At 36.8% G+C, this 20496-nt stretch overlaps 2 protein-coding genes across 13 annotated transcripts; both read right to left on the bottom strand.

Annotated features, from left to right (window-relative positions):
• Nucleotides 1-376: 376 nt before the first annotated feature.
• On the bottom strand, nucleotides 377-11141 carry LOC129422045 (alcohol dehydrogenase class-3). Its single transcript, XM_055177732.2, has 10 exons — nucleotides 11074-11141; nucleotides 8050-8121; nucleotides 7842-7943; nucleotides 7070-7220; nucleotides 4713-4800; nucleotides 4393-4612; nucleotides 4013-4273; nucleotides 3771-3903; nucleotides 2209-2347; nucleotides 377-604 (listed from the first exon to the last, which is right to left on the bottom strand). The coding sequence occupies exons 2-10, from the start codon at nucleotides 8065-8067 to the stop codon at nucleotides 580-582; spliced, it is 1137 nt and encodes a 378-aa protein (XP_055033707.1). The 5' UTR covers nucleotides 8068-8121; nucleotides 11074-11141; the 3' UTR covers nucleotides 377-579.
• Nucleotides 7184-20482, bottom strand: LOC129422044 (alcohol dehydrogenase class-3). Of its 12 annotated transcripts, none has more exons than XM_073854320.1 (12): nucleotides 19867-20085; nucleotides 19621-19711; nucleotides 19433-19551; nucleotides 17712-17859; nucleotides 17538-17625; nucleotides 17179-17398; nucleotides 16823-17083; nucleotides 14879-15011; nucleotides 14543-14681; nucleotides 8050-8121; nucleotides 7842-7943; nucleotides 7184-7220 (listed from the first exon to the last, which is right to left on the bottom strand). In XM_073854320.1, the coding sequence occupies exons 2-11, from the start codon at nucleotides 19631-19633 to the stop codon at nucleotides 7940-7942; spliced, it is 1197 nt and encodes a 398-aa protein (XP_073710421.1). In that variant the 5' UTR covers nucleotides 19634-19711; nucleotides 19867-20085; the 3' UTR covers nucleotides 7184-7220; nucleotides 7842-7939. The 12 variants fall into 12 exon arrangements, with proteins under 12 accessions (XP_073710421.1, XP_073710422.1, XP_073710416.1 ...); XM_073854321.1 differs by having other exon boundaries at nucleotides 19433-19534; nucleotides 19616-19676; nucleotides 19867-20082; XM_073854315.1 differs by lacking the exons at nucleotides 7184-7220; nucleotides 7842-7943; nucleotides 8050-8121 and adding an exon at nucleotides 11607-11884 and having other exon boundaries at nucleotides 14557-14681; nucleotides 19867-20482.
• Nucleotides 20483-20496: the final 14 nt, after the last annotated feature.

Below are 20496 nucleotides of genomic sequence, written 5' to 3'. Positions count from 1 at the left end.
AGGCTTCTTTCGCATAGAATGTCTTAATAAAAGACAATGAGAGGTCAGATGATCATATTATTTTAAATGAGAACTGGTGGATAGTGGTTTCAAAGGGTAACAGCGAAATGTATATGTAAACTGAGTCATGGTGGTTTGCTCTGTAACGACATGAAAAGCAAACACAAATTCTTTATGGATATTCGGAAAAGCCGCAATTAAATGATACAGGTTAGATTAAGATTACGTTTGAAACCTTACACCGTGTGTCTCAATGCAGATAGCAGGGGTTGAATACAGACTACTGCACACTGAGAGAACAGACAGAGGGAGTGGATGAGGACTGTTTTCAGTGCAAGCTTGCCATCTACTGGTAAAAAAAAGAGGTTTAACAGAATCTTATTCAACAATTAAGCTTTATTGTGTGTAAAGGAACAGAAACTGTAGCTCAAGAAATGTTTTTAGAAGATAAGCACTTAAAAAGTATACATTTTCTAACACTTAAACATGATGATAGGTAACACTGATTCCTCCCTTAGATGTCCTGACTGGACAGCATATGGATAGTGTGTATGAGGGAGATTAAATGTCACTTTCATTTTACATCTTGAGCACTGAACGAATACTGAAAAGAAAGAATGACACAGATTAAGTGTATATTCCCCCTTAAATAAATTTAGTATTGCAATAATCTTGCATCATAACATTGAATTTATACACTGCTAAAAAGTTTATTAAAGTTTATTGTTTTCCTTCTTAAATTATTTAGATTAATAGAGACTACTAGGGCTGCACAATTAATTGAAAAACTAATCGGGATTACTATAGAGTGACGCAGGGATGACGTTTTTTTGAAGGCCAACCCGGAAGTAAGTGGGACACTGATTTTCTCGCAAAAAAGGCCATTAATTTTCCCATAGACTTTTGGATTATTTTAAAACATAAGCTAGGTGTTTAACAAAAGTTTAAGACATTTACACGTTTTGTCCAACAAGTTAATCTTCACAGATGAATACAAAGTCTAAATGCATTTACTAGAAATATAAAAAGCCAAATTTTGACTTAAAATCCCTAAAGCATTCATCTGTTCATTTTTTTGGACAAAACGTGTAAAACTTTTGTTAAACATAGAGCTTATTTTTTGCAATAATCCAAAAGCCTATGGAAAAAATGTATGGGCTTTTTAGGAGGGAACCATCATCCCGCTAATGTCCGGTTTAGCCTCCAAACAGTGGCGGCCGGTGACTTCTCTTTTCGAGGGCGCACGATGCGAAGTTCATCACAACATGTATGTAGCCCGTCATGTGTGTGGTTTGTAATTTCAAAATATGTGCTCGGCGCGTCGAGTGAACCTATGTGCATCACGTGTTTTGTCAAAACAAGGCCTGCCGCAGACGCATCCAAAGGGTTTGTGATAAAAGAGACGCTCGCATTTGCCAGATACTCGCATAATCTCATGCGTAATCAGAGTTTAATGTTAAGGGAGTGTCTTGCGTGTATTTTGTGAACGTGAGCGTCTCTTTTATCACAAACAGTTTTGACGCGTGTGTAGCAGGCACCCATTTTGACAAAACACGTGATGCACATGGCTCACACGATGCAACAAAACACACATCTTGAAAACATGAGCAACACACATGACACTCCGAACACGTTTTAAATTTGCGCCCCTCCGAAGAGCAGTCACGAGCCGCCACTGCCTACAAAAATGTTGTCCCTGCGTGCGAAACAAATATAGGGTGAAAAAATTACATAACTGCCAAAAGTCTAAATTACAGCTGTCCATTTGTGCTCATTTCTGTGTGTTTCGCCAGTATGTTTGGGCACCAAATACAGTGGTGAATCATAAATTTTAAAATTGATAGATGACGTGTCCTTTAGTTATTCGTTTTGGATTTTTTACTAACAACATAACTCCCAATTAATTCCAATTATTTGTTATTTACATTATTATTTCGTTTTGGGTGTTTAGAATTTACCATGCAGCTGCTTTACAGGAAGTTATAAAATATTTATATTAATCTATTTATTAATTGACAAGAATAACCGCAAATACAATACCAAGGTGAATAATCAACAGTTATGATTTTTTGTAATAGTCGTGCAGCCCTAATAGAGACACTTACAAGACAAGTCTGGATGTGTGAACCGATTTTGATAAATTCTCAAATGAAAATTGGTTTTATCAGCACTATACCAATCCATGATCAATAGGTGCACATATATTACCTTTTCCCTGTGATCATGAGATCAAAAGCCTGGTTAACTTGATCTAGAGTCAGTGGGTGGGTCACAAACTCATCCAGCATTAGTCGACCACTCATGTAATCCTGCACCAGCTTGGACACTCCGTCTGCACTCTTCCAACCTGTCAAAAAGAAAGAACCGGGGTATTTACTTGGGTTTACTTGAGTTACTGATGTTTTTATCTAAACATAACACACTACCCTTATCTTTTGGCAAAAGTTGCCTAAAGGCAACAAAGATAAAGCCTTGCTAAAAGGGCCAATTGCTGATTCTCCGTATTACACACTCGCATACATTTACAGTAGTTGCCAAATGCAATGTCCAGGAAATTATTTGTACAATATTTCCTTTTTATACACCTCCAGTTGGACTAAACCATAAAATATGAGGTGTATGGAACAAAATGGACAAAACACTAAACCATTAAAGGGGACATATCATGAAAATCAGATTTTTTTTTCATGTTAAAACGCTATAATTGGCTCCTCAGTGCTTCTATCAACCTAGAAAATGTGAAAAAGATCAACCCAGTAACTTAGTTTTGGTAAACCATTCTCTGCAAGCATGTGGAAAAATAGGTCATTGAAATCTGGCTCCCCTTGTGATGTCAGAAGGGGATGATACCACCCCTTAATCTGCACTATCCAACCACGACACTGCCATTTAGTGCAGAAATCAGCTCATTTGCATTTTAAAGGACACACCCAAAACTGCACATTTTTGCTCACCCCTACAAAGTGGCAATTTTAACATGTTGTAATAAATTATCTATATGGTATTTTGAGTTAGAACTTCACATATGTTCTCTGGGGACACCAAAGATTTTTTAAATCTTAAAAAATAATTGTGAAATGTCCCCTTTAAGGCCTTTTTTTTGGACAACAGCTTATTAGGGAAATGTATTGGAATATGGAAGCATTGGAAGCATTTAACAGCCCTGTGGTATAACTATTATTAATATTCGGTTTTGTGATAATATTTTGTAGTCATTGTCCAAAGCCATATAAACTTTGCACATGTGTTTCATGTCATTTTTTTCCAAGCTTTCTTAAATTGAAGAGTTTCGTTGCAAAACGAGATAACCACCATTTTTTTTTATTGTTTAGAAATCTCGTTTTTTGGTTGTGCGTTCCAATTAATTTCAATGCAACTGCAGTTGGTTTGTTTTGATTTAAACCTTCATAACTTAAAAAGTACAGCTAAGTAGCACCATAAAAAAAATAATAACATGATAACATAATAATAAACATGTTTTGACAAAAATGTTAAAAAATGGATATCGTTTTGCAACGAAACTCTTCAATTCTTTAAAAAGCTGCAGCTTTCGTTTGTAATTCAAACACACCAATCCATCATGCATACAAAATCTTTAATGCATCTTTAATAAAATATTTAAATAAAAATTGATGTCAATTGCTCAAAGCTGGACATCAATCCACCACTGCACATTAGCAGCTTATATTGAAAACTTTTATGTTCACAAAAGTGGACTGAAATGATCAGGCATGCATGAAATGAATAAAAGCTAAATTACAAGGTCCTACCACCAAAATATGAGCCTTTTAAAGTTTTTCCTAGCAGGATATCTTGAGAGACCAGCGAAAGTTCCCCTTTCTGAGTCCAGCCCACCATCACACAAACTCCTCCTGCAGGAGTGCACGCTTCCATAGCAGCTCTCTGATCAAAAGACACAATATTTGTTAGTTTACCACATATGGTTAACTATTATTTATGAGTATTGTTAATACACTAAAAACTTGACAAGCTCCTGGTGTTTGGTACTTACCATAACATCCACATTTCCCACACATTCAATAGAGAAGTCAACACCACCTTTAGTCAACTCTCTCAGCACCTCCTGAATGGGTTTACTGTGGTCTTTCGGGTTCACAAACTCAGTTGCCCCAAATGTTTTGGCAATCTCAGATTTATCTGGATTGATATCAACAGCAATAATCCGGGAGGCACCGGCAGCCTTGCATCCCATGATGGCTGCCAGCCCGACAGCTCCCAAACCAAACACAGCACACGTTGAACCAGCTTCTACCTAGATGATGAACAAGAATGCCATTTGATCTACAGTAACACACCATAGAAGCACATAAAAATATATCAGACATGATCACAAAGACGCTAATATATTGTCATTTAATGTCAAACACACACTTTGCCCGTGTTCACTGCTGCCCCATATCCCGTAGTGACCCCACAGCCCAACAGACAAACTTTGTCCAGCGGAGCATCTGGATGAATCTTGGTGACACTGTCCTCTGGCACAACAGTGTATTCAGAGAAAGTGCTGATACCAATAAACTGATAAACCTGTTGATTCCTACAGGTAATCCTGCTGGTGCCATCTGCAAGTACACACTGCTGAAGTTGCACCCTGGATGATAGCGAAGAAGAGCATATGAGCATGTATGACACAGTAATGGTAAGCAGGCACACGCTTTCAGGAAAAAACATAATTTAATCATAAAACTCACCAGTTTTTAGTGCAGAGGTTTGTCTTTGGGCTTAGGCAGCGTTCACATTGTCCACACTGTGCCACAACCAGAGGAATAACTTTATCTCCTTTGGATATATGGCAGTGTAAGAGCATTTCACATCCACCATGGATTTTACAGTATATATTTTTTAAATGTTATTTGCATGCGAGCCACTTGACTAGAGTTTTATTGGAATATGCAAAAAAAACAACAAAGGGAAACAAAAGGGCTCGTTATAGTCGTGCGTAGGTCCTACGGCGTAGCATCGACGGCGTAGGTTCCGCGTCGGTTTTCATTTATACTTTTGCGTCGTCGTCCGCGTCGACGTGCAAACACACGCGCGACCGCTGGTAGGCAGTATAAGCACAACCGGCGCAACGTCATAGAATGTCTCTGAACAGGTTCACGCCCACTTTTGGGGGAAATCGCACTAGACGTTCCATTGGCTTCCATTCAAAATAGCGGAACAAAGCAACCTTCGTACACAGTCGGCAGGCGTAAATAACTTATGAAATCACTCAGATTAAACATGTTAAGTAATTATCTGTCCACCCTGCCGGCCATAGAGCGCGAAAGATAAATTAACATATTTAATATGGTCAATATAGAAACATGTCTCTTTCATTCTCCCAGCATCAAATTTGTGTAACAACGCTCCCTATTGGCCAGAGGGGTCTTACCCGGACATTTACTCGTACCTCATCGAGTCAACAGGGAAGCAAGTGAATGATTTTACTTCGTATTTGAAAGTTACTTCGTATTTATTTATTATGTCTTTATATTTAGAGTAATGAGTGCACTTTTCCGTCCAGCCATACAACTAACTGGCTTAGCGATATTTCCAGCAATCACTGGATGGCGTTGTTACATAAAATTTGACGCTGTGAGAATGAAAGGAACATGTTTTTATATTGACCAAATTAAATGTGTTAATGTACCTTTCGCGCTCTATGGCAGGCAGGATGGACAGATAAATACTCAACATGTTTAATCTGAGTGATTTCATAAGTTATTTACGCCTGCCGGCTGTGTAAAAACGTTGCTTTGTTCCGCTATTTTGAATGGAAGCCAATGGAAGCGCTGCTTTTCTATCACCCAAAAAGGGGCGGTGACGAAATTTACAGTCAAGTTCCCGGATGTGCCGGTAGTCCGTATCACGCGTGTAACCACAGTAGCAGCACAAACGTGAAAGAAGAAGAAACTTAGCAAGTTAATCCACAAACGAAGAAGAAACAGCAACTTGTTGTGTATAATTTGAGAAGACCAGCAATGATGGAAGTAAATAAACAGCGACTTTTGATGCAGTTTGAGTTAAATCACTCCTCAACTTGGCTCATCTTTGTTTTCACCGTCACAAACGGAAAAACGTATGACGCAGTTTTTTTTTACCTGACGGGAGGGGTTCTGGTGGACCAATCACAGCGCTTGCGGTCCGCGTAGAACTGACACGCTGTTAAATTTTTTGTGAGGTGTGTGTCAGGCTACGCAGAGCTACGCACAGGCTACGGATAGCCTATGCCGTAGCTACGGCATAGAACCCACGCACAACTATAAATCGCCCTTAATAAAGCATATACTAAATAGAATTTTATGTAAGGAATAATGGACGGCCATTGAATTATTTTTAAATAATGCACACCCAAAGTGGTGATTCGCATTGTCAATTATTCAACTTATACCACACACTGAAAAAAATGATTCATTGCATTTAATCAATTTTTTTAAGGTAAGTGGTTGCAATCAGTTTGTTTAAGCTATATTTGAACAAAAAAGATTAGTAACGTAAAGTAAAATATAAAACTTTTGTTTGAATGTAGCTTAAGTGGATTGATTGCAGCCACTTACCTTAAAAAATATATTAAATGCAATGAATCATTTTTTTCAGTGCAGTTACCAGAGACATTGCTATTGTTATTTTAAGACATTTGACAGGTCAGGTGTTCATTTATCGAAAAATAATCCATACCAATGAAAAATTTCTTAACCAGTCATAATAAAGCATTCAACAGCCCCATGGTATAACTATTATTAATATTTGTTTATCCGGTTTTGTGATAATATTGCATCCTTAATAAATATTTAAATAAAAATGTATATCATTTGCTCATCAAGTTGGACATCAATTTTGGCCACCATGGTTTTTACAGTATATATTTTTTGAATGTTTTTGCATGCAAGCCACTTCATATGAAATACTAATATGATAAAAAATGGTATAATTTTGTTTCAAACACTTCCAACGACTATATTATATAAAAACTGAAATCTACTTCCTTAAAAACACTTTGTAAATTCAGTTGGTAATAATAAGGTTAGTACTGTATACGTTTGGCATTTATAGAGTTTTGGTTTACCTTTGGATACTCTTGTGACACCTGGTCCAATGCTCTCTACCACTCCAGCTCCCTCATGCCCAAGAACCACGGGAAAAGGCTGGGGATCCATCTTTTTACCAGCCTCATGGAGGAAAGTCCAGTCCGTGTGACATACTCCAGATGCAGCTATCTGAGGTTAATTGATAATCATTGATCAGTGAGATAAATAATGCTTGCTAAATACAAAAGAAGTTGTCAGTTACTGTCATTACTGACAGATTTACATTTCTCAAGCACAAATACTATTCGCAATTCTATCTTATTCACAATAAATTAATTTCTGAGATGGGCTTCTGTCAAAGCGCAGTTTTACCACCATGATCAAATGTATTAGTCTTAGCCTCATAGTCTATCAATATATGGACTAATCTGAGTTTGCTGTGTTTTGGGAAATGAATAGCACAATAGTTTTGCTGCAGATGGACTAATAGATTGTTCCATGCTTTAAATTTAAGCACAGGATCAGCAATGGCCAAAAAATGTGTCCATATAAAGTAGTTAAGATATAGGTGCAATATCTATTCTGAAATAATTTTAACTTTTTCAACTTGAAATGTAATATTTAAATGTCCATTTATCTTGTACGGGTGTGTATCTTGAGACAAATCAATTGCACTGGCTTATTTTAAGATCTGTCAGTGCAAGTTATTTACAATTGAGACAGCTCAAACATGTGGACCATACTTAGGCCTTGTCTGTGAAACAAGGGGTATATGTCTTCAAACAGGATAGAATTGTGCAATGCACCCACCTTAATGCGCACTTCATGAGCTTTGGGTGGAGCAACCTCCACTTCCTCAATTGACAGTGGTTTTCCTGGTTCCCAGGCAACTGCTGCCCTGCACTTGATCACCTTTGAGAAGTAAACAGTAAGTGGTTTGTTTTACAGTGTTTAAAGAACAAACTGTAATAACATTCATAGGCTTTTCTTTTCCATATACCGTGCAGTATGTCCTTACCTTGCCCTCAGTTTCCATGACAGCCAAACTGGTTTATTACTGTAAATGTTTCTAAAGTTGTCTGAAAGCCTTCTACAGTAGTTGCAAAGAACATATATGACAATGATATTATAAAACTTGTCTTACAGAAAAAGATAATGTATTATTACTTAAATTTACTCATCACTTTATTGCCATCTGCATTACATCATACTGTGAATTTCTTATCGCTATTATTTTTATTGCGTACTCTTGATCCCATTGATGCATGTTAGTTTATTTTTAGTATTTTTCCTGGTTTATTGTATTCTACTACCCTAATTTTCTTGAGAGGAATGAACAAAATAATAATTTCCTTGTACCAAATATTAGATCTTGTATCAGTCATGTGGATTTAAGCAATTTTAGTGCATGCATAGAAAGACATTATGTATTGTTGCAAGACTGTAAACACACACTGATATATAAGTTACAGTCAGGTCCATAAATATTATTTTAGCTGTTTACCAAAATGTTTTCCAGTTATAGTCATATTTTGGCTTACAGTGCACACTCTTAGCTTTATTTTGATGGTATTCACATCCAAATTGGCTGAAGGATTTAGGAATTACAATCGTTTAATATGTAGCTCCCCCTTTTTAAAGGGGTCAAAAGTAATGGGACAGTTGACTTAAAAGCCTGTTTTATGGACAGTTATTGTCTATTTGTTAAATAATTTCCTCATAAATGACAGATGTTAAAGGTCTGGAGTTGATTTTAAGTGTGACAATTGCATTGAAAGCTGTGGCTGTGAACCCAAATAATTCGATTCAGGAGCATCTCCATGCAAGTGATACAGACCATATTTAGGTTTCAAAAACACAACAAATCCATCAGAGAGATAGCAGGAACATTAAGAGTGGCCAGATCAACAAACTAAAGAAGAACACACTGGTGTTCATACACAACATAACAATCCTGTATGTCTTTATAAAATAACAGTGGTGGATGATCGCATTATTCTCTCCATGATAAAGAAAAAACCCTTTACAACGTCCAGAGAAGTGAAAAATTTATCTGAATGCTTCTGTCTTCTGTTACATCACAAAAAAACACCAGCGACCCAGTGCCTTAGGAAGCCATGCATGGAAATGCAATCCCACTGCCTGAATACTATTTTACTGAAGATGTTGTCTGCTCGTATCATGAGATGTTCTTGGCCTTCTCCATCATTTTTGTTCTCATTAGTCTTATACAGGTTAATATTAGTTTAGTCTCATCAAATAAAGCTTTTTGAGAGCTTGTCTGACTTTTTTTGAAGTCTAATCTCCCCTTCCTATTCTTGAGGCTTTTGTATCTTGTGGTAAACCCTCTGTGTTTCTCCTTGTAATATTTTCTCTTTATTGTTTTGATTGACAATGACATCTTTACTTCCTGTGTAGTGTTCTTCATTTGTCTGGACATTGTAAAGGGGTTTTTCTTTATCGTGGAGAGGATAATGCGATCATCCACCAATGTTTTCCTATATAGACATACCGGATTGTTATGTTGCGGAGCTCACTAGTGTGTTGTTCATTCGTCATAATGTACCAAATTGTTGATCTGGCCACTTTTAATGTTCCTGCCATCTCTATGATGGATTTGTTGTGTTTTTGAAACCTAAATGTGGTCTGTATCACTTGCATGGAAATGTCCCTGAACCGAATGATTTGGGTTCACAGCCACACAGCTTTCAAATGCAATCACCACACTAAAAATCAACTCCAGACCTTTAACATCTGTCATTCATGAGGAAATTATTTAACAAATAGACAATACATTTCCATAAAACAGCTTTTAAGTCAACTGTCCCATTACTTTTGACCCCTTTAAAAAGGGGGAGCTACATATTAAACGGCTGTAATTTCTAAATCCTTCAGCCAATTTGGATGTGAATGCCCTCAAAATAAAGCTGAGAGTGTGCACTGTAAGCCAATAGTCAAAATATGAGTGTAACTGCAATACATTTTGAGTAAACAGCTAAAATAACACAAAATGTGCCTCTGTCCCAATATTTATAGACCTGACTGTATATCAGAAATTAACTATATAACGCCATCTATTGGCCGTACTGCTCCTTTAAAATCATGAAATGCAAAGCTTCTATTTGATGACCTGAGCTTTCCTTTCTGAATGATATGATCACGTTCATGTTTGGAAATGTGTGATATCCATATTGTTTTAATAAGTCTATAATCATAATCTTTTTTAAAAAATTTGATTGCTTCTAGTATAAAAAAATAAAATTGCTTTAAATTGTCATATGAAAGTGTGCATGTGTTTAACTATTTTCAACTACAAATATGACCCACTTGTGTGTTATCCATAATTGTTTTAATAATTATTCACACAGTCTATAATCATAATCTTTTTTAACTATTTGATTGCCTATAGTATAAAAAAATAAATTTGTTTTAAATTATCATATGAAAGTGTACGTGTTTACTAATTTCAACTACAAATATGACCCACTTTCAAAAAAAAATAATGTTTCTACCAACATTCACTTATACACACGGAAAAAAGTTATTAATCTTTGTTTGTTTTGGCCACCGTCTTTGGTCAGTGTACATTAAGTTATGCGAGACATGTGGTGTAACATTATACACAGTAGGCATGCCCAACGTTACCCCCGGAGTTTGTCGTCTTTAGCATTACGCTTCGATCTCGCGATTAGTTTTAGGGCATATAAATTAATCCCACCTAAGGTCCTAAGCAGTCATTACTTAAACCCTTATTACAACGTGTTCCTTATTTCACCTTTCTTTACATTGATTTCGTCTGACAGCTAACCATGTTAATCGCTTTAGCATAACAGCGCCAACTTTTACAAATCTGCATTTAAGTTTCACTTTCCTCTGATCGTAAACATATTTTTCTATATGTAAAATGATTCTGTATGTTAAAACAGGAAAAACCTTGTGTCTAACATAAACGAAATAGGAGGCTAGCTGGTAACATGCCAGATCTTAATCTAACGTGCAACAACAACTTGTTTAAAAGTATGTTAATGGAGCAGTAACTTACATTCAAAGCTGCGTTGTTGCCGTGGTTCAGGAGTGACTAGTACTAACGTTACTGAACTTTCCACTACTAGTAGTATTTATTTATATGATTATGATATACTATTGACAGCTGCTGAACAAAGTGCAGCTTTGCATGTAAATGGTTAAACTTGCGCAACGGCGGAAACGCCAGATGTTTAGCCTATAGCTTGACACTACGCAACACTTGGATTTGACTTCACGTTTCATGTGGAAACTAATAACGTTAAAAAGCCAGTTGTGGGAGGTTCGATTATGCTATTGAAATATTCAGAATAGCTGTGTTTGTGGCAAAACTTTATGTTTTTCTCTCACACAACATGTAGTCTTCTAGATATGAGAGGTCATTTGATAAGAGGATAGGTTAGTTATTATTTGTTTCAAAGGACAGTAATTATATAGCCTATAACGATTTCAGAGATTGTAGTTCTGGTTTGTGCTGTGACCATATGGAGCAAAATCACAATCACTCCTGTGTTGTCCCATGAAATCTTGCATCCTTTCAGTTAAGGGCAGTTGACAACAAAAAAAGCTTTATTGTGCACATATGTAATATTTACTCCTTAAGGAAGCATACATTTAAAAAGTAGCATGTCAGTGTTCAGGTGCACTATACAGTGCAATCTCTTTGCAAACATTTGCTTTTGTCTTTACATTATAGTTTCTATAAAAAAATAAAGTCTAGCTCAGCATCTGGATAAACCTTTTTTGGCAGCAGAGAGGTACACATGAACACTGTTTTGTTTGGAGGAGATGGGCCAACTCCATGTCACATCTTGATCACTGTGCGAATACTGAGGAGAGACAGAGATCAAAGCATAAACTTTATGTAATAGGGGTTTATAAAAAATTATTTGCATTAAAGGTGCAATGCGTAAATTTTAACAGCATTTAGTGTTGAGGTTGCGAAATGCAACCAACGGTTCAGTTCATAGCTCACCCTTTCCCTTTAAAGCACATAGGAAAGCTATGGCGGCCGAGATGACGTCTTCTGAGACAGGTAGGGTTGTCAACTGTCCTGTATTAGCTGAGATGTCCCGTATTTAAAGCTTAATCGATTTGTCCCGTACAGGACCTCCCACTTTCTGTTTTTTGACTGCTACGCTGATCTAACAATGACTGATACAACAGGCTTGTTTGACTTCATGTGGTGCCACAAGAACAGAGAGGCAGATGACATTAAAATCCAGTAAGCGCGACTAGAGAAATTGTAAAGAGGAGACTGCTATCGAAATGGTACTTTGACGTCATCAGCCTGTCAGCTCTCCCGGTGCCGCAAAAAGCCAAACAAGCAGAAACAGCAGCAGTGCTGATCATGATTCACGACACTTGGGAATGATAATCAACACCTGTCATCCAATCACAGAGCCCCTCAAGCACAATCAGGATTTTAAACATCCTTTGGTGTGTAAGTGTGTGTTGGAACATGTTAACGATATGCAAAGGTACAAATCCCAACTTAAAGATGAAGCGAGTTATCGTCTCCAGCTTAAATCTCTTTTTTTTTGGACTATAACAAACGCACGAATTGCAGGCAACAGTTTACTTCCTTGGCCTGTTGATGTGGACACAACAGTCATTATCATAGTTCCGCCCCTTTCTGACCTGTATGTAGCCTATGTTGTCAAACAATAAGGTTTACATTGTGACAAAACACACTTTGTAGATCAGTTTGTCCGCTTAGAGCTACTAAAACATGGAAGCACAAAATGGCGCCCTTCATCTAAGGGGATCATGCTGTGTATGTCGATAGAAATGGCTCATTCTAAGGTAGTATAAGCATTACAGTTCATTATGTAAGGTCTTTATACACCACTGAAAATTATATTAAAATGTACACATTCCACTTTTAATAGTAATTCCTTGTCAACGCAATACTGCAACAATGTTAGTTTTCTCTCAAAAGAAAACCAGTAGAAATCTTTCATAAGTCAATGTTATTTCTCTTAAGCCCGGAATACACTGCACGATTTTTGTCCTCTTATAAGATCATTACCTTATCACACTGTGCGACACGTATCGTCCAAACTCGGGCACGAGAGGCATGTAGACTGCACGATGATGACACGGAAGCTTCGGCGGCTGCGTCACACGTTGCGCAACGTCAACAGCATGCACTCGTGGTAAACAAATACGGCGCGCAGGTCGTCGCAGCAAACACACTGTGCGTTGATCATGCCGAATTTCTGACACTGCCAGAAAACTATCATAGGCTATCCTTGGACGCAAGACCGGGAAAACGGCCGTCTTTGAACCTCTCTCACTGTACGACATAGGACCACCGATGGAGAGCCACGATCACAGAAATCGCGACGATAGTTTCACGATGGCAATCTTTCGTCTGGGCCGGCCAATTATCGTGCAGTGTATCCCGGCCTTTAGAGAAACAGACCAAGAACATATGAAGAGTTTGGTTCCAAAACGCGATAAACGCCATTTTTGAAAAAAATGAGTTACTGCCAAAATCAGTATTATATCAGGTCAGTAGTTAAAAGTAAATTCTTAATTTTACGCAAAATCCAATATCCGCCGTGTTATTCTGTCATCTTTTCTCCCTTTTTACCCAAAATGCGATAAACGCCACTGCTCCTTTTTTACAGAACGCAATAAATCCATTTCTGATATTACAGCCCACGGAGTCCTAGTTTTCCTCATCTATTTTGTACTTCGTGATCAACAAACAAAACAAAATAATACTTTAATTGCATCGCTAAACCTGTGATGGTTTTCTGTGATGGGAAAGAAACGTAAGCCATCAGCATCTAATATTTTCCCTGAGAAGCACTCGGGAGACGGGTGCTTGTTCTCCCGACAGCAAGCTTCTCATGCTAACACATTGACCCCAGAGGATCTTATGAAAAACTTTACATAATTTTACTCAAAGTCAACGAAAATTGAGCAGGACCAAAAACATTTTACAGCTGATCTCTATGAAAGACGTTAAGCGAGGACGTCAAGTAACCGCAATGACAGGGTTCTTAATATGACCAAGTAAGTGTTTTGATTAATGACATTAATGTTTATATTTTTAATTAGTGTGTACAACTAGTCAACTAAATGAATATAACATGGCAAAGATGAATGCACATTTATATAGGCTATTGATTCAATAGATTTATAGCATTTTGAATAAAAACTTGTCATGGATTTATTGCATTTTGTGGAAAAAATTATCCGTTTTTATAATAAATCTTTGAAAATCAACTTATGGATTTGAATTTTTTATGTTTTTATAACCTAAAGATGCTGTGTGAAAGTTTGTAACAGAAAATAGTTGTTTTCATCTTGTCACTTTCTTGGTATAGAAAACACGTTTTTACCAAAATTTGTCAAAATGGATTTATTGCGTTTTGGAACCAAACTCTTCATATACAAACTACACAAAAAATTAAGAATAAAACACAGTGTAATCATAATAGTATATAAAGTATTAGTAGATGTGCAAATCTGACCTTTTCCCACTGACCATTAGATCAAAAGCCTGGTTAACTTGATCAAGAGTCAGTCTGTGTGTCACAAACTCATCCAGCAGAATTTGACTGCTCATGTAATCCTGTACCAGCCTGGGCACTGCCTCAACACTCTTCCAACCTGTCAATCAAAAATAATAGCAAGGTGCTCTGGTGCATCACCTGCAATATTTACAGTATATCAGCTGACTATTTAAAAATGTTAGGTTATGATAATGACACCAGCATACACATTTAGAACTACAAAAAACTTTACATTTATCAAGTATACAACATGACTTTATAACGTTTTAGCTTTTTTCAAACTTTTCCTTTTACCTCCAAAATAAGTGCCTTTCAAAGTTCTTCCAAGCAGAAGGTCCAGAGGGACCAGACTAAGTTCCTCCACCTCATTCCAGCCTACAATAACACAGATTCCTCCTGCAGGACTACACGCTTCCAAAGCAGCCCTCTGATTAGAGAAAAAAACGTATTAGTTACATTCTCCAACTAAAATATGGCAGTTGTATTTTTGAGGATTACTTTTGTTATTGTACAACTACAGTGCTCTTGGTCAATTCAAAATGTTAACAAACCCTCAAACCTGAATATTGAAGTAGAAAAAGTTAAGTTTTGGCTTTCTTAAGAAAACATTTATATGTACACCATTATTAGGCAACTATTAGTGTGCAGAATTATTATGCAACTACATGAAAAACAAAGATTTTCCCATTTCACCTGATAAAGTGAGAATAAACAACAAACTCTAAATTTACAAATAAACATTTCTGAAATTTATAAAAAGAAAAACTCATTGACCAATATAGCCACCCATCTTTTCGATAACAGTCACAAGCCTTCTATTTACAGAGTCAGTCAGTTTCTTGATCTGGTTCTGTTCAGAATCAACATTTTGTGCAGCCGCAACCACAGCCTCCCAGACACTGTTCAGAGAGGTGTACTATTAGTGTGCAGAATTATTATGCAACTACATGAAAAACAAAGATAAAAAAAACAGTGAGATGGGAAAATCTTTGTTTTTCATGTAGTTCTGCACAGTAATAGTTGCCTAATAAGGTACATATAAATGTACATATAATTTTTTTCTTAAGAAAGCCAAAACTTCACTTTTACTACTTCAGGGTTCCCACACCTTAGTTACCTAAAAGTCAAGGACCTTTCAAGGACTTTCCAGATCAAATACCCTCAAATTCAAGGACTAAATGTGGGTACATCGTGTTACCTTTTAAGATACATTGGTACAGCTCCCTTTTTGGGGAACTCGCGCTGCGTCACTGCGGTGCCATTTGGGGACGCCTCCAAGGGTAAGTGCATCTGAATGTGTATATCAAATTCAACCAATGGTGAGGCTTAACGACAAAGACAGGGTGACGCAGGAGCCAGGAAGTATATCGCTATCTGAAGTATTGCCGAAGACGGCATTACGAGGACGCAGAAAGTATGGAAAGGAAGACGCAGCGTCTCATTACCTTCTCAGGGAACAACAGTTACATACGTAACCAGAGATGTTTTCACGTGTCAAACACAACTATGCAAAAAGGCATTTTGGTATGAATCGTTATACAGAAAATATACGCCTTTAAAGCAAACAGTTTTATGATATTATCCTACACTACACAGGGAATAATATGGATTTTTTCCCAGAAAACTCATTGCATAAAATAAATTCAAGCACTTTCAATAACCTGTATATATGTGTGGATATTTTCAAAAACTTCCCAGGGCCTTGAATTTTTTCCCCCCAGATTCACAACCTTTCAAGGATTTCAAGGACCCGTGGGAACCCTGTTACTTAAATGTTCAGGTTTGAGGGTTTGTTAACATTTAGAACTGACCAAGAGCTCTGTAGTTGTATTGGGTGACCATGCGTGCCATTCTTCCCGGTCGCGTCCTTGCCAGGATTTCGGTGCGCCTTCTGGAAGTCGTATTACCTCATACGCCATTCAGTTAAAAACAAAAGACATACAATCGTAGTTTCATTCTTACCTTAAAAAGTAATGGTTGTTTTTCTGTAATAATAATCCTCTATGATGTATGCGGTCGACAAATACCACTTCCGGAAGACGCACCCGAAATCCTGGCCAGGACGCGTCCAGGAAGAATGGCACGTATGGTCACCCTATAGTTGTCCTCAAAAATACAACTTGCCTAATAAATGTGCACACACACACAGTGTATTTCCCCTTTAATAGCAAATACAACTTGCTTTCTTCTGTTTACATTCACTCATACTTTTATCCTTCTTCAGTTGTTGGTACTTACCATAACCATCACATTCCCCACACATTCAAGAGAGAAGTCAACACCACCGTTAGTCAACTCTCTTAGCACCTCCTGAATGGGTTTACTGTGGTCTTTTGGGTTTACAAACTCAGTTGCCCCAAATGTCTTGGCAATCTCAAATTTATTTGGATTTATGTCTATGGCAATAATCCGGGCAGCACCAGCAGCCTTGCATCCCATGATGGCTGCCAGCCCGACAGCTCCCAAACCAAACACAGCACACGTAGAACCAGCTTCTACCTAGAAGAAGAAAAAAAATGCCATTTGATCTAATATACTGTGAAAAGATAACATGATCAAATGGTAATATATTAATCATTTAATTTTAAACCCACTTTGCCTGTGTTAACTGCTGCCCCATATCCTGTAGAGACCCCACAGCCCAACAGACAAACTTTGTCCAGCGGAGCATCTGGATGAATCTTGGTGACATTGTCCTCTGGCACAACAGTGTATTCAGAGAAGGTGCTGATACCAATAAACTGATAAACCTGTTGATTCCTACAGGTGATCCTGCTGGTGCCATCTGCAAGAACACCTTGTTGAGTATTCTGCCTAAAAGGCAGAGAGACGTGTGCATACATTTGAGAGAGAATTTAAAAAAATTTGATAATAAAATAACTACAGCTCTTCTCTGTCTAAACATAATTTACTTTAGCAATGTAGACTATCATAAAGCAACCAGTTAACTTACCAGTTTTTAGGGCAGAGGTTTGTCTTTGGACTCATGCAACGTTCACATTGTCCACACTGTGGCAGGAACAGAGGAATGACTTTATCTCCTGTAGATATATGGTTGTGCAGTTATCTGCATTACTACCACAACCAAGACTGCAACATTTTTGATTGATTGTTTTGGGGGGTTTACCTTTGGAAAATTTTGTGACTCCTGGTCCAACACTTTCCACCACTCCAGCCCCCTCATGCCCCAGGATCAAAGGAAAAGGCCGGGGACTCATTTTATCGGCCTCATACAGGTAAGACCAATCTGAGTGGCAAACTCCTGATGCTGCAATCTGGCATTAGTGAATTGATTCATTAAAAACAATAAATAAATAAAATCACAAAACCACATACAGGTGATTTATTAAGATACTGCAAGGTAAAACATGATCAACCTTTATTTAATACAAGAGTTCTATGTCTATCTTCTTGACATATTTATATTGGTTAGTAAAACATATTTTAAAAGTTGCTAAAAATAAGGCCAAGGAAACATACTAAACATATGTTCACAAAGTAAAAACTACTGGATGTTGTAGAGTTGAGAATTTGCTACAAAAATTATGTAAAAACAATTTTACCCACTCATTCACATGAAACAATATATTGATTTAACTTTGGAAGACACTTTTTGCTGTGTAAAGGCAATATGCAATGCTCATAAATGGGTAATTCTCACGAAACCATTGAAACACCAAGGCACTAATGATTTTAGCTTTAAAATGTGTAATATAGTAACATTAAAAAGCATCAGAATTAACACAATACTGTGTTCTACCTTGCACAATGTGTGATTTCAACATAAGAATTTATAATTGGAAATTTTATTTCATTTTCTGCTGAAATTCTCATTACCGCAATGTCCCCGGCTGTGTTTGAACATGCGTTGTGTTGTAATTTAATCAAATTAACACAAAAATTTTAAGAAAAAAAATAAATTGATGTTTTGCTAGACTACTTTAGATGACAGAAAAAATATTTACTGAATATTTATGTATAATAATACATGAATAATGCTTACACGACATTTTGATTATCATTACCGCAACAGATGCTTATTAAATGTTAATTTAATTAATAGAAGCATAATACTTTGATTTTAAATGCATGTGCAGAATCTCCAAATTATGTTCTTTTAGGTTTGTCATGTCATTTTGAAAATATGTCAGTGTTGATGTTTTAAAAAAAAAATTTTTTTAATTATGTTACAAAAAGTGTTAAATGATAAGTAAAAGTTTTTAAATTAATGTTCCCATTTACTCCAGACTCTGTTTTTCAATGTCTGGTGGGAAAAAAAGTAAATTTAAGCAATTTTTACATTTTCATGCTTGACATTTTTAAAACCAAGTTTTCGTGAGAATCACCCAAATACTGATATAATTCACACCTAAGGAGATAAAGACCCAACCCCCTAATGGCTCATCTATCAATGGCCGTTTATCAATCGGAAGGCTTCAGCCTCCGGAGGTCGCATTTGCAGCCTGCATACTTCATAAAGACTGTCTTATTTCAGAATAATAAGTTAACAATTTTTGAATAATTTAATGAATTTTTGAAGTTGAATATTATTATTCTTAGTTAATCATAAATTGGTGCAATATGCTTATGACTTGTGAATGTAATGCTCAGTTAACTTAAATAAACCAGGCTTGATGACGTATTGTCTTGGGATTGAGAAACGAACGATGATGAATTTTGTGCTAAAAGAATGAATTTGAAGAGACTTAGAGAAAATGTTTTGCTTGTAGTTTAATAACAAAATAGTGTACAATAAAATTAAAATATAAAAAATAAGTATCAAATATATACTAAGTCAGTTTGGACAACAGTTTCTGAAATACAAGCTTGGCATGTTTGTGGACCCACCTTAATGCGTACTTCATGGGCTTTTGGTGGAGCAACCTCCACTTCCTCAATGGACAGAGGCTTTCCTGGTTCCCAGGCAACTGCTGCCCTGCATTTGATCACCTTTTTGAACACATAGTCTTAAGAGACAAATGGAGACAAAGGCAGCAGCATGTAATACATAATTTCTCCTTATGTCCTTACCTTACCCTCAGTTTCCATGGCAACCTCACACTTTTACTCTCCTGTCACTGTGGCCAGCAGCCTGCCTAAAAGTTAGCACAGGCAAGCTTGGAACATTTGAAAGACAAGCAAACACTATGCCATATAATAAATGCAACATTTAATAAATAGTCCTTATCAAAATATTGTATAAACACGACCACATGCAATGCTTTAAGCTTTTTATGTGGCAAATGCATACATGTTTGCATAATACTGATAATTAAACTTACACAGATATCATGCAAGGCTGTGTTGTTGTTAGTACTCGAACTGCTTCAATGTGATTGGTTAGTCCTTCGCCTTTGCAAGTTAGTGAAGGGTTGAACGTGACTGCCATCTATTGGAGACGTTTGGAAACTGCACCCAAACTTTGGCCTATCTGTATTTGGACGTGAACAACAATCCCTATTTTGCACTTTTTTACTCCGAAGGACAGAGCTTTTGAAATGGGCACTCTGAAAATCGTAAGACAATTATATCTCACAATGTAGTCGTTTTGAATGCACATGGCGACAGGAGTGATGGAAAACAACGCGCTTTTCTCTTTACCTGTACGTCATTTAAGTGCCCTTCAAGACCTCGTATCAAGAATGACGATTGGAAACCGAAAATAACAGCTTAGGCAACATATGTAACTTATGAAATCCTTTGTAGATAATAAAACAATTCGTATGGTGTTAATTAAAGAGAGAAATAATCCAAACTGGATAGGTAGTGTTTAAATATTGATTATTAAATGTATGCAAATTTTCCTATTTGGCTTTTTCTGTATTGTTTTATGGTCGTGTTTGCACCAACCTAACGTGCATTTGTTTTTTATTTATGAATAACTTATATGTTTTATACCCCTATCAAAGCAA

The sequence above is a fragment of the Misgurnus anguillicaudatus genome, chromosome 16, assembly GCF_027580225.2.
Source record: "Misgurnus anguillicaudatus chromosome 16, ASM2758022v2, whole genome shotgun sequence".
Classification (NCBI taxonomy): domain Eukaryota; kingdom Metazoa; phylum Chordata; class Actinopteri; order Cypriniformes; family Cobitidae; genus Misgurnus; species Misgurnus anguillicaudatus.
The sequence above is the reverse complement of the archived record's forward strand: the minus strand, read 5'-3'. Positions and strand labels throughout refer to the sequence as shown.

Excerpts from the sequence above, each read along its gene's own strand:
- LOC129422045 (XM_055177732.2), bottom strand. Across the intron at positions 4,801-7,069 it reads TGTCACAAGAGTATCCAAAG|GAGATAAAGTTATTCCTCTG; the intron begins GTAAACCAAAAC and ends ATATATCCAAAG. Across the intron at positions 4,274-4,392 it reads CAGCAGTGAACACGGGCAAA|GTAGAAGCTGGTTCAACGTG; the intron begins GTGTGTGTTTGA and ends TTCATCATCTAG.
- LOC129422044 (XM_073854315.1), bottom strand. Across the intron at positions 17,860-19,432 it reads CCCATGAAGTACGCATTAAG|ATTGCAGCATCAGGAGTTTG; the intron begins GTGGGTCCACAA and ends CACTAATGCCAG. Across the intron at positions 17,626-17,711 it reads AGTCACAAAATTTTCCAAAG|GAGATAAAGTCATTCCTCTG; the intron begins GTAAACCCCCCA and ends ATATATCTACAG.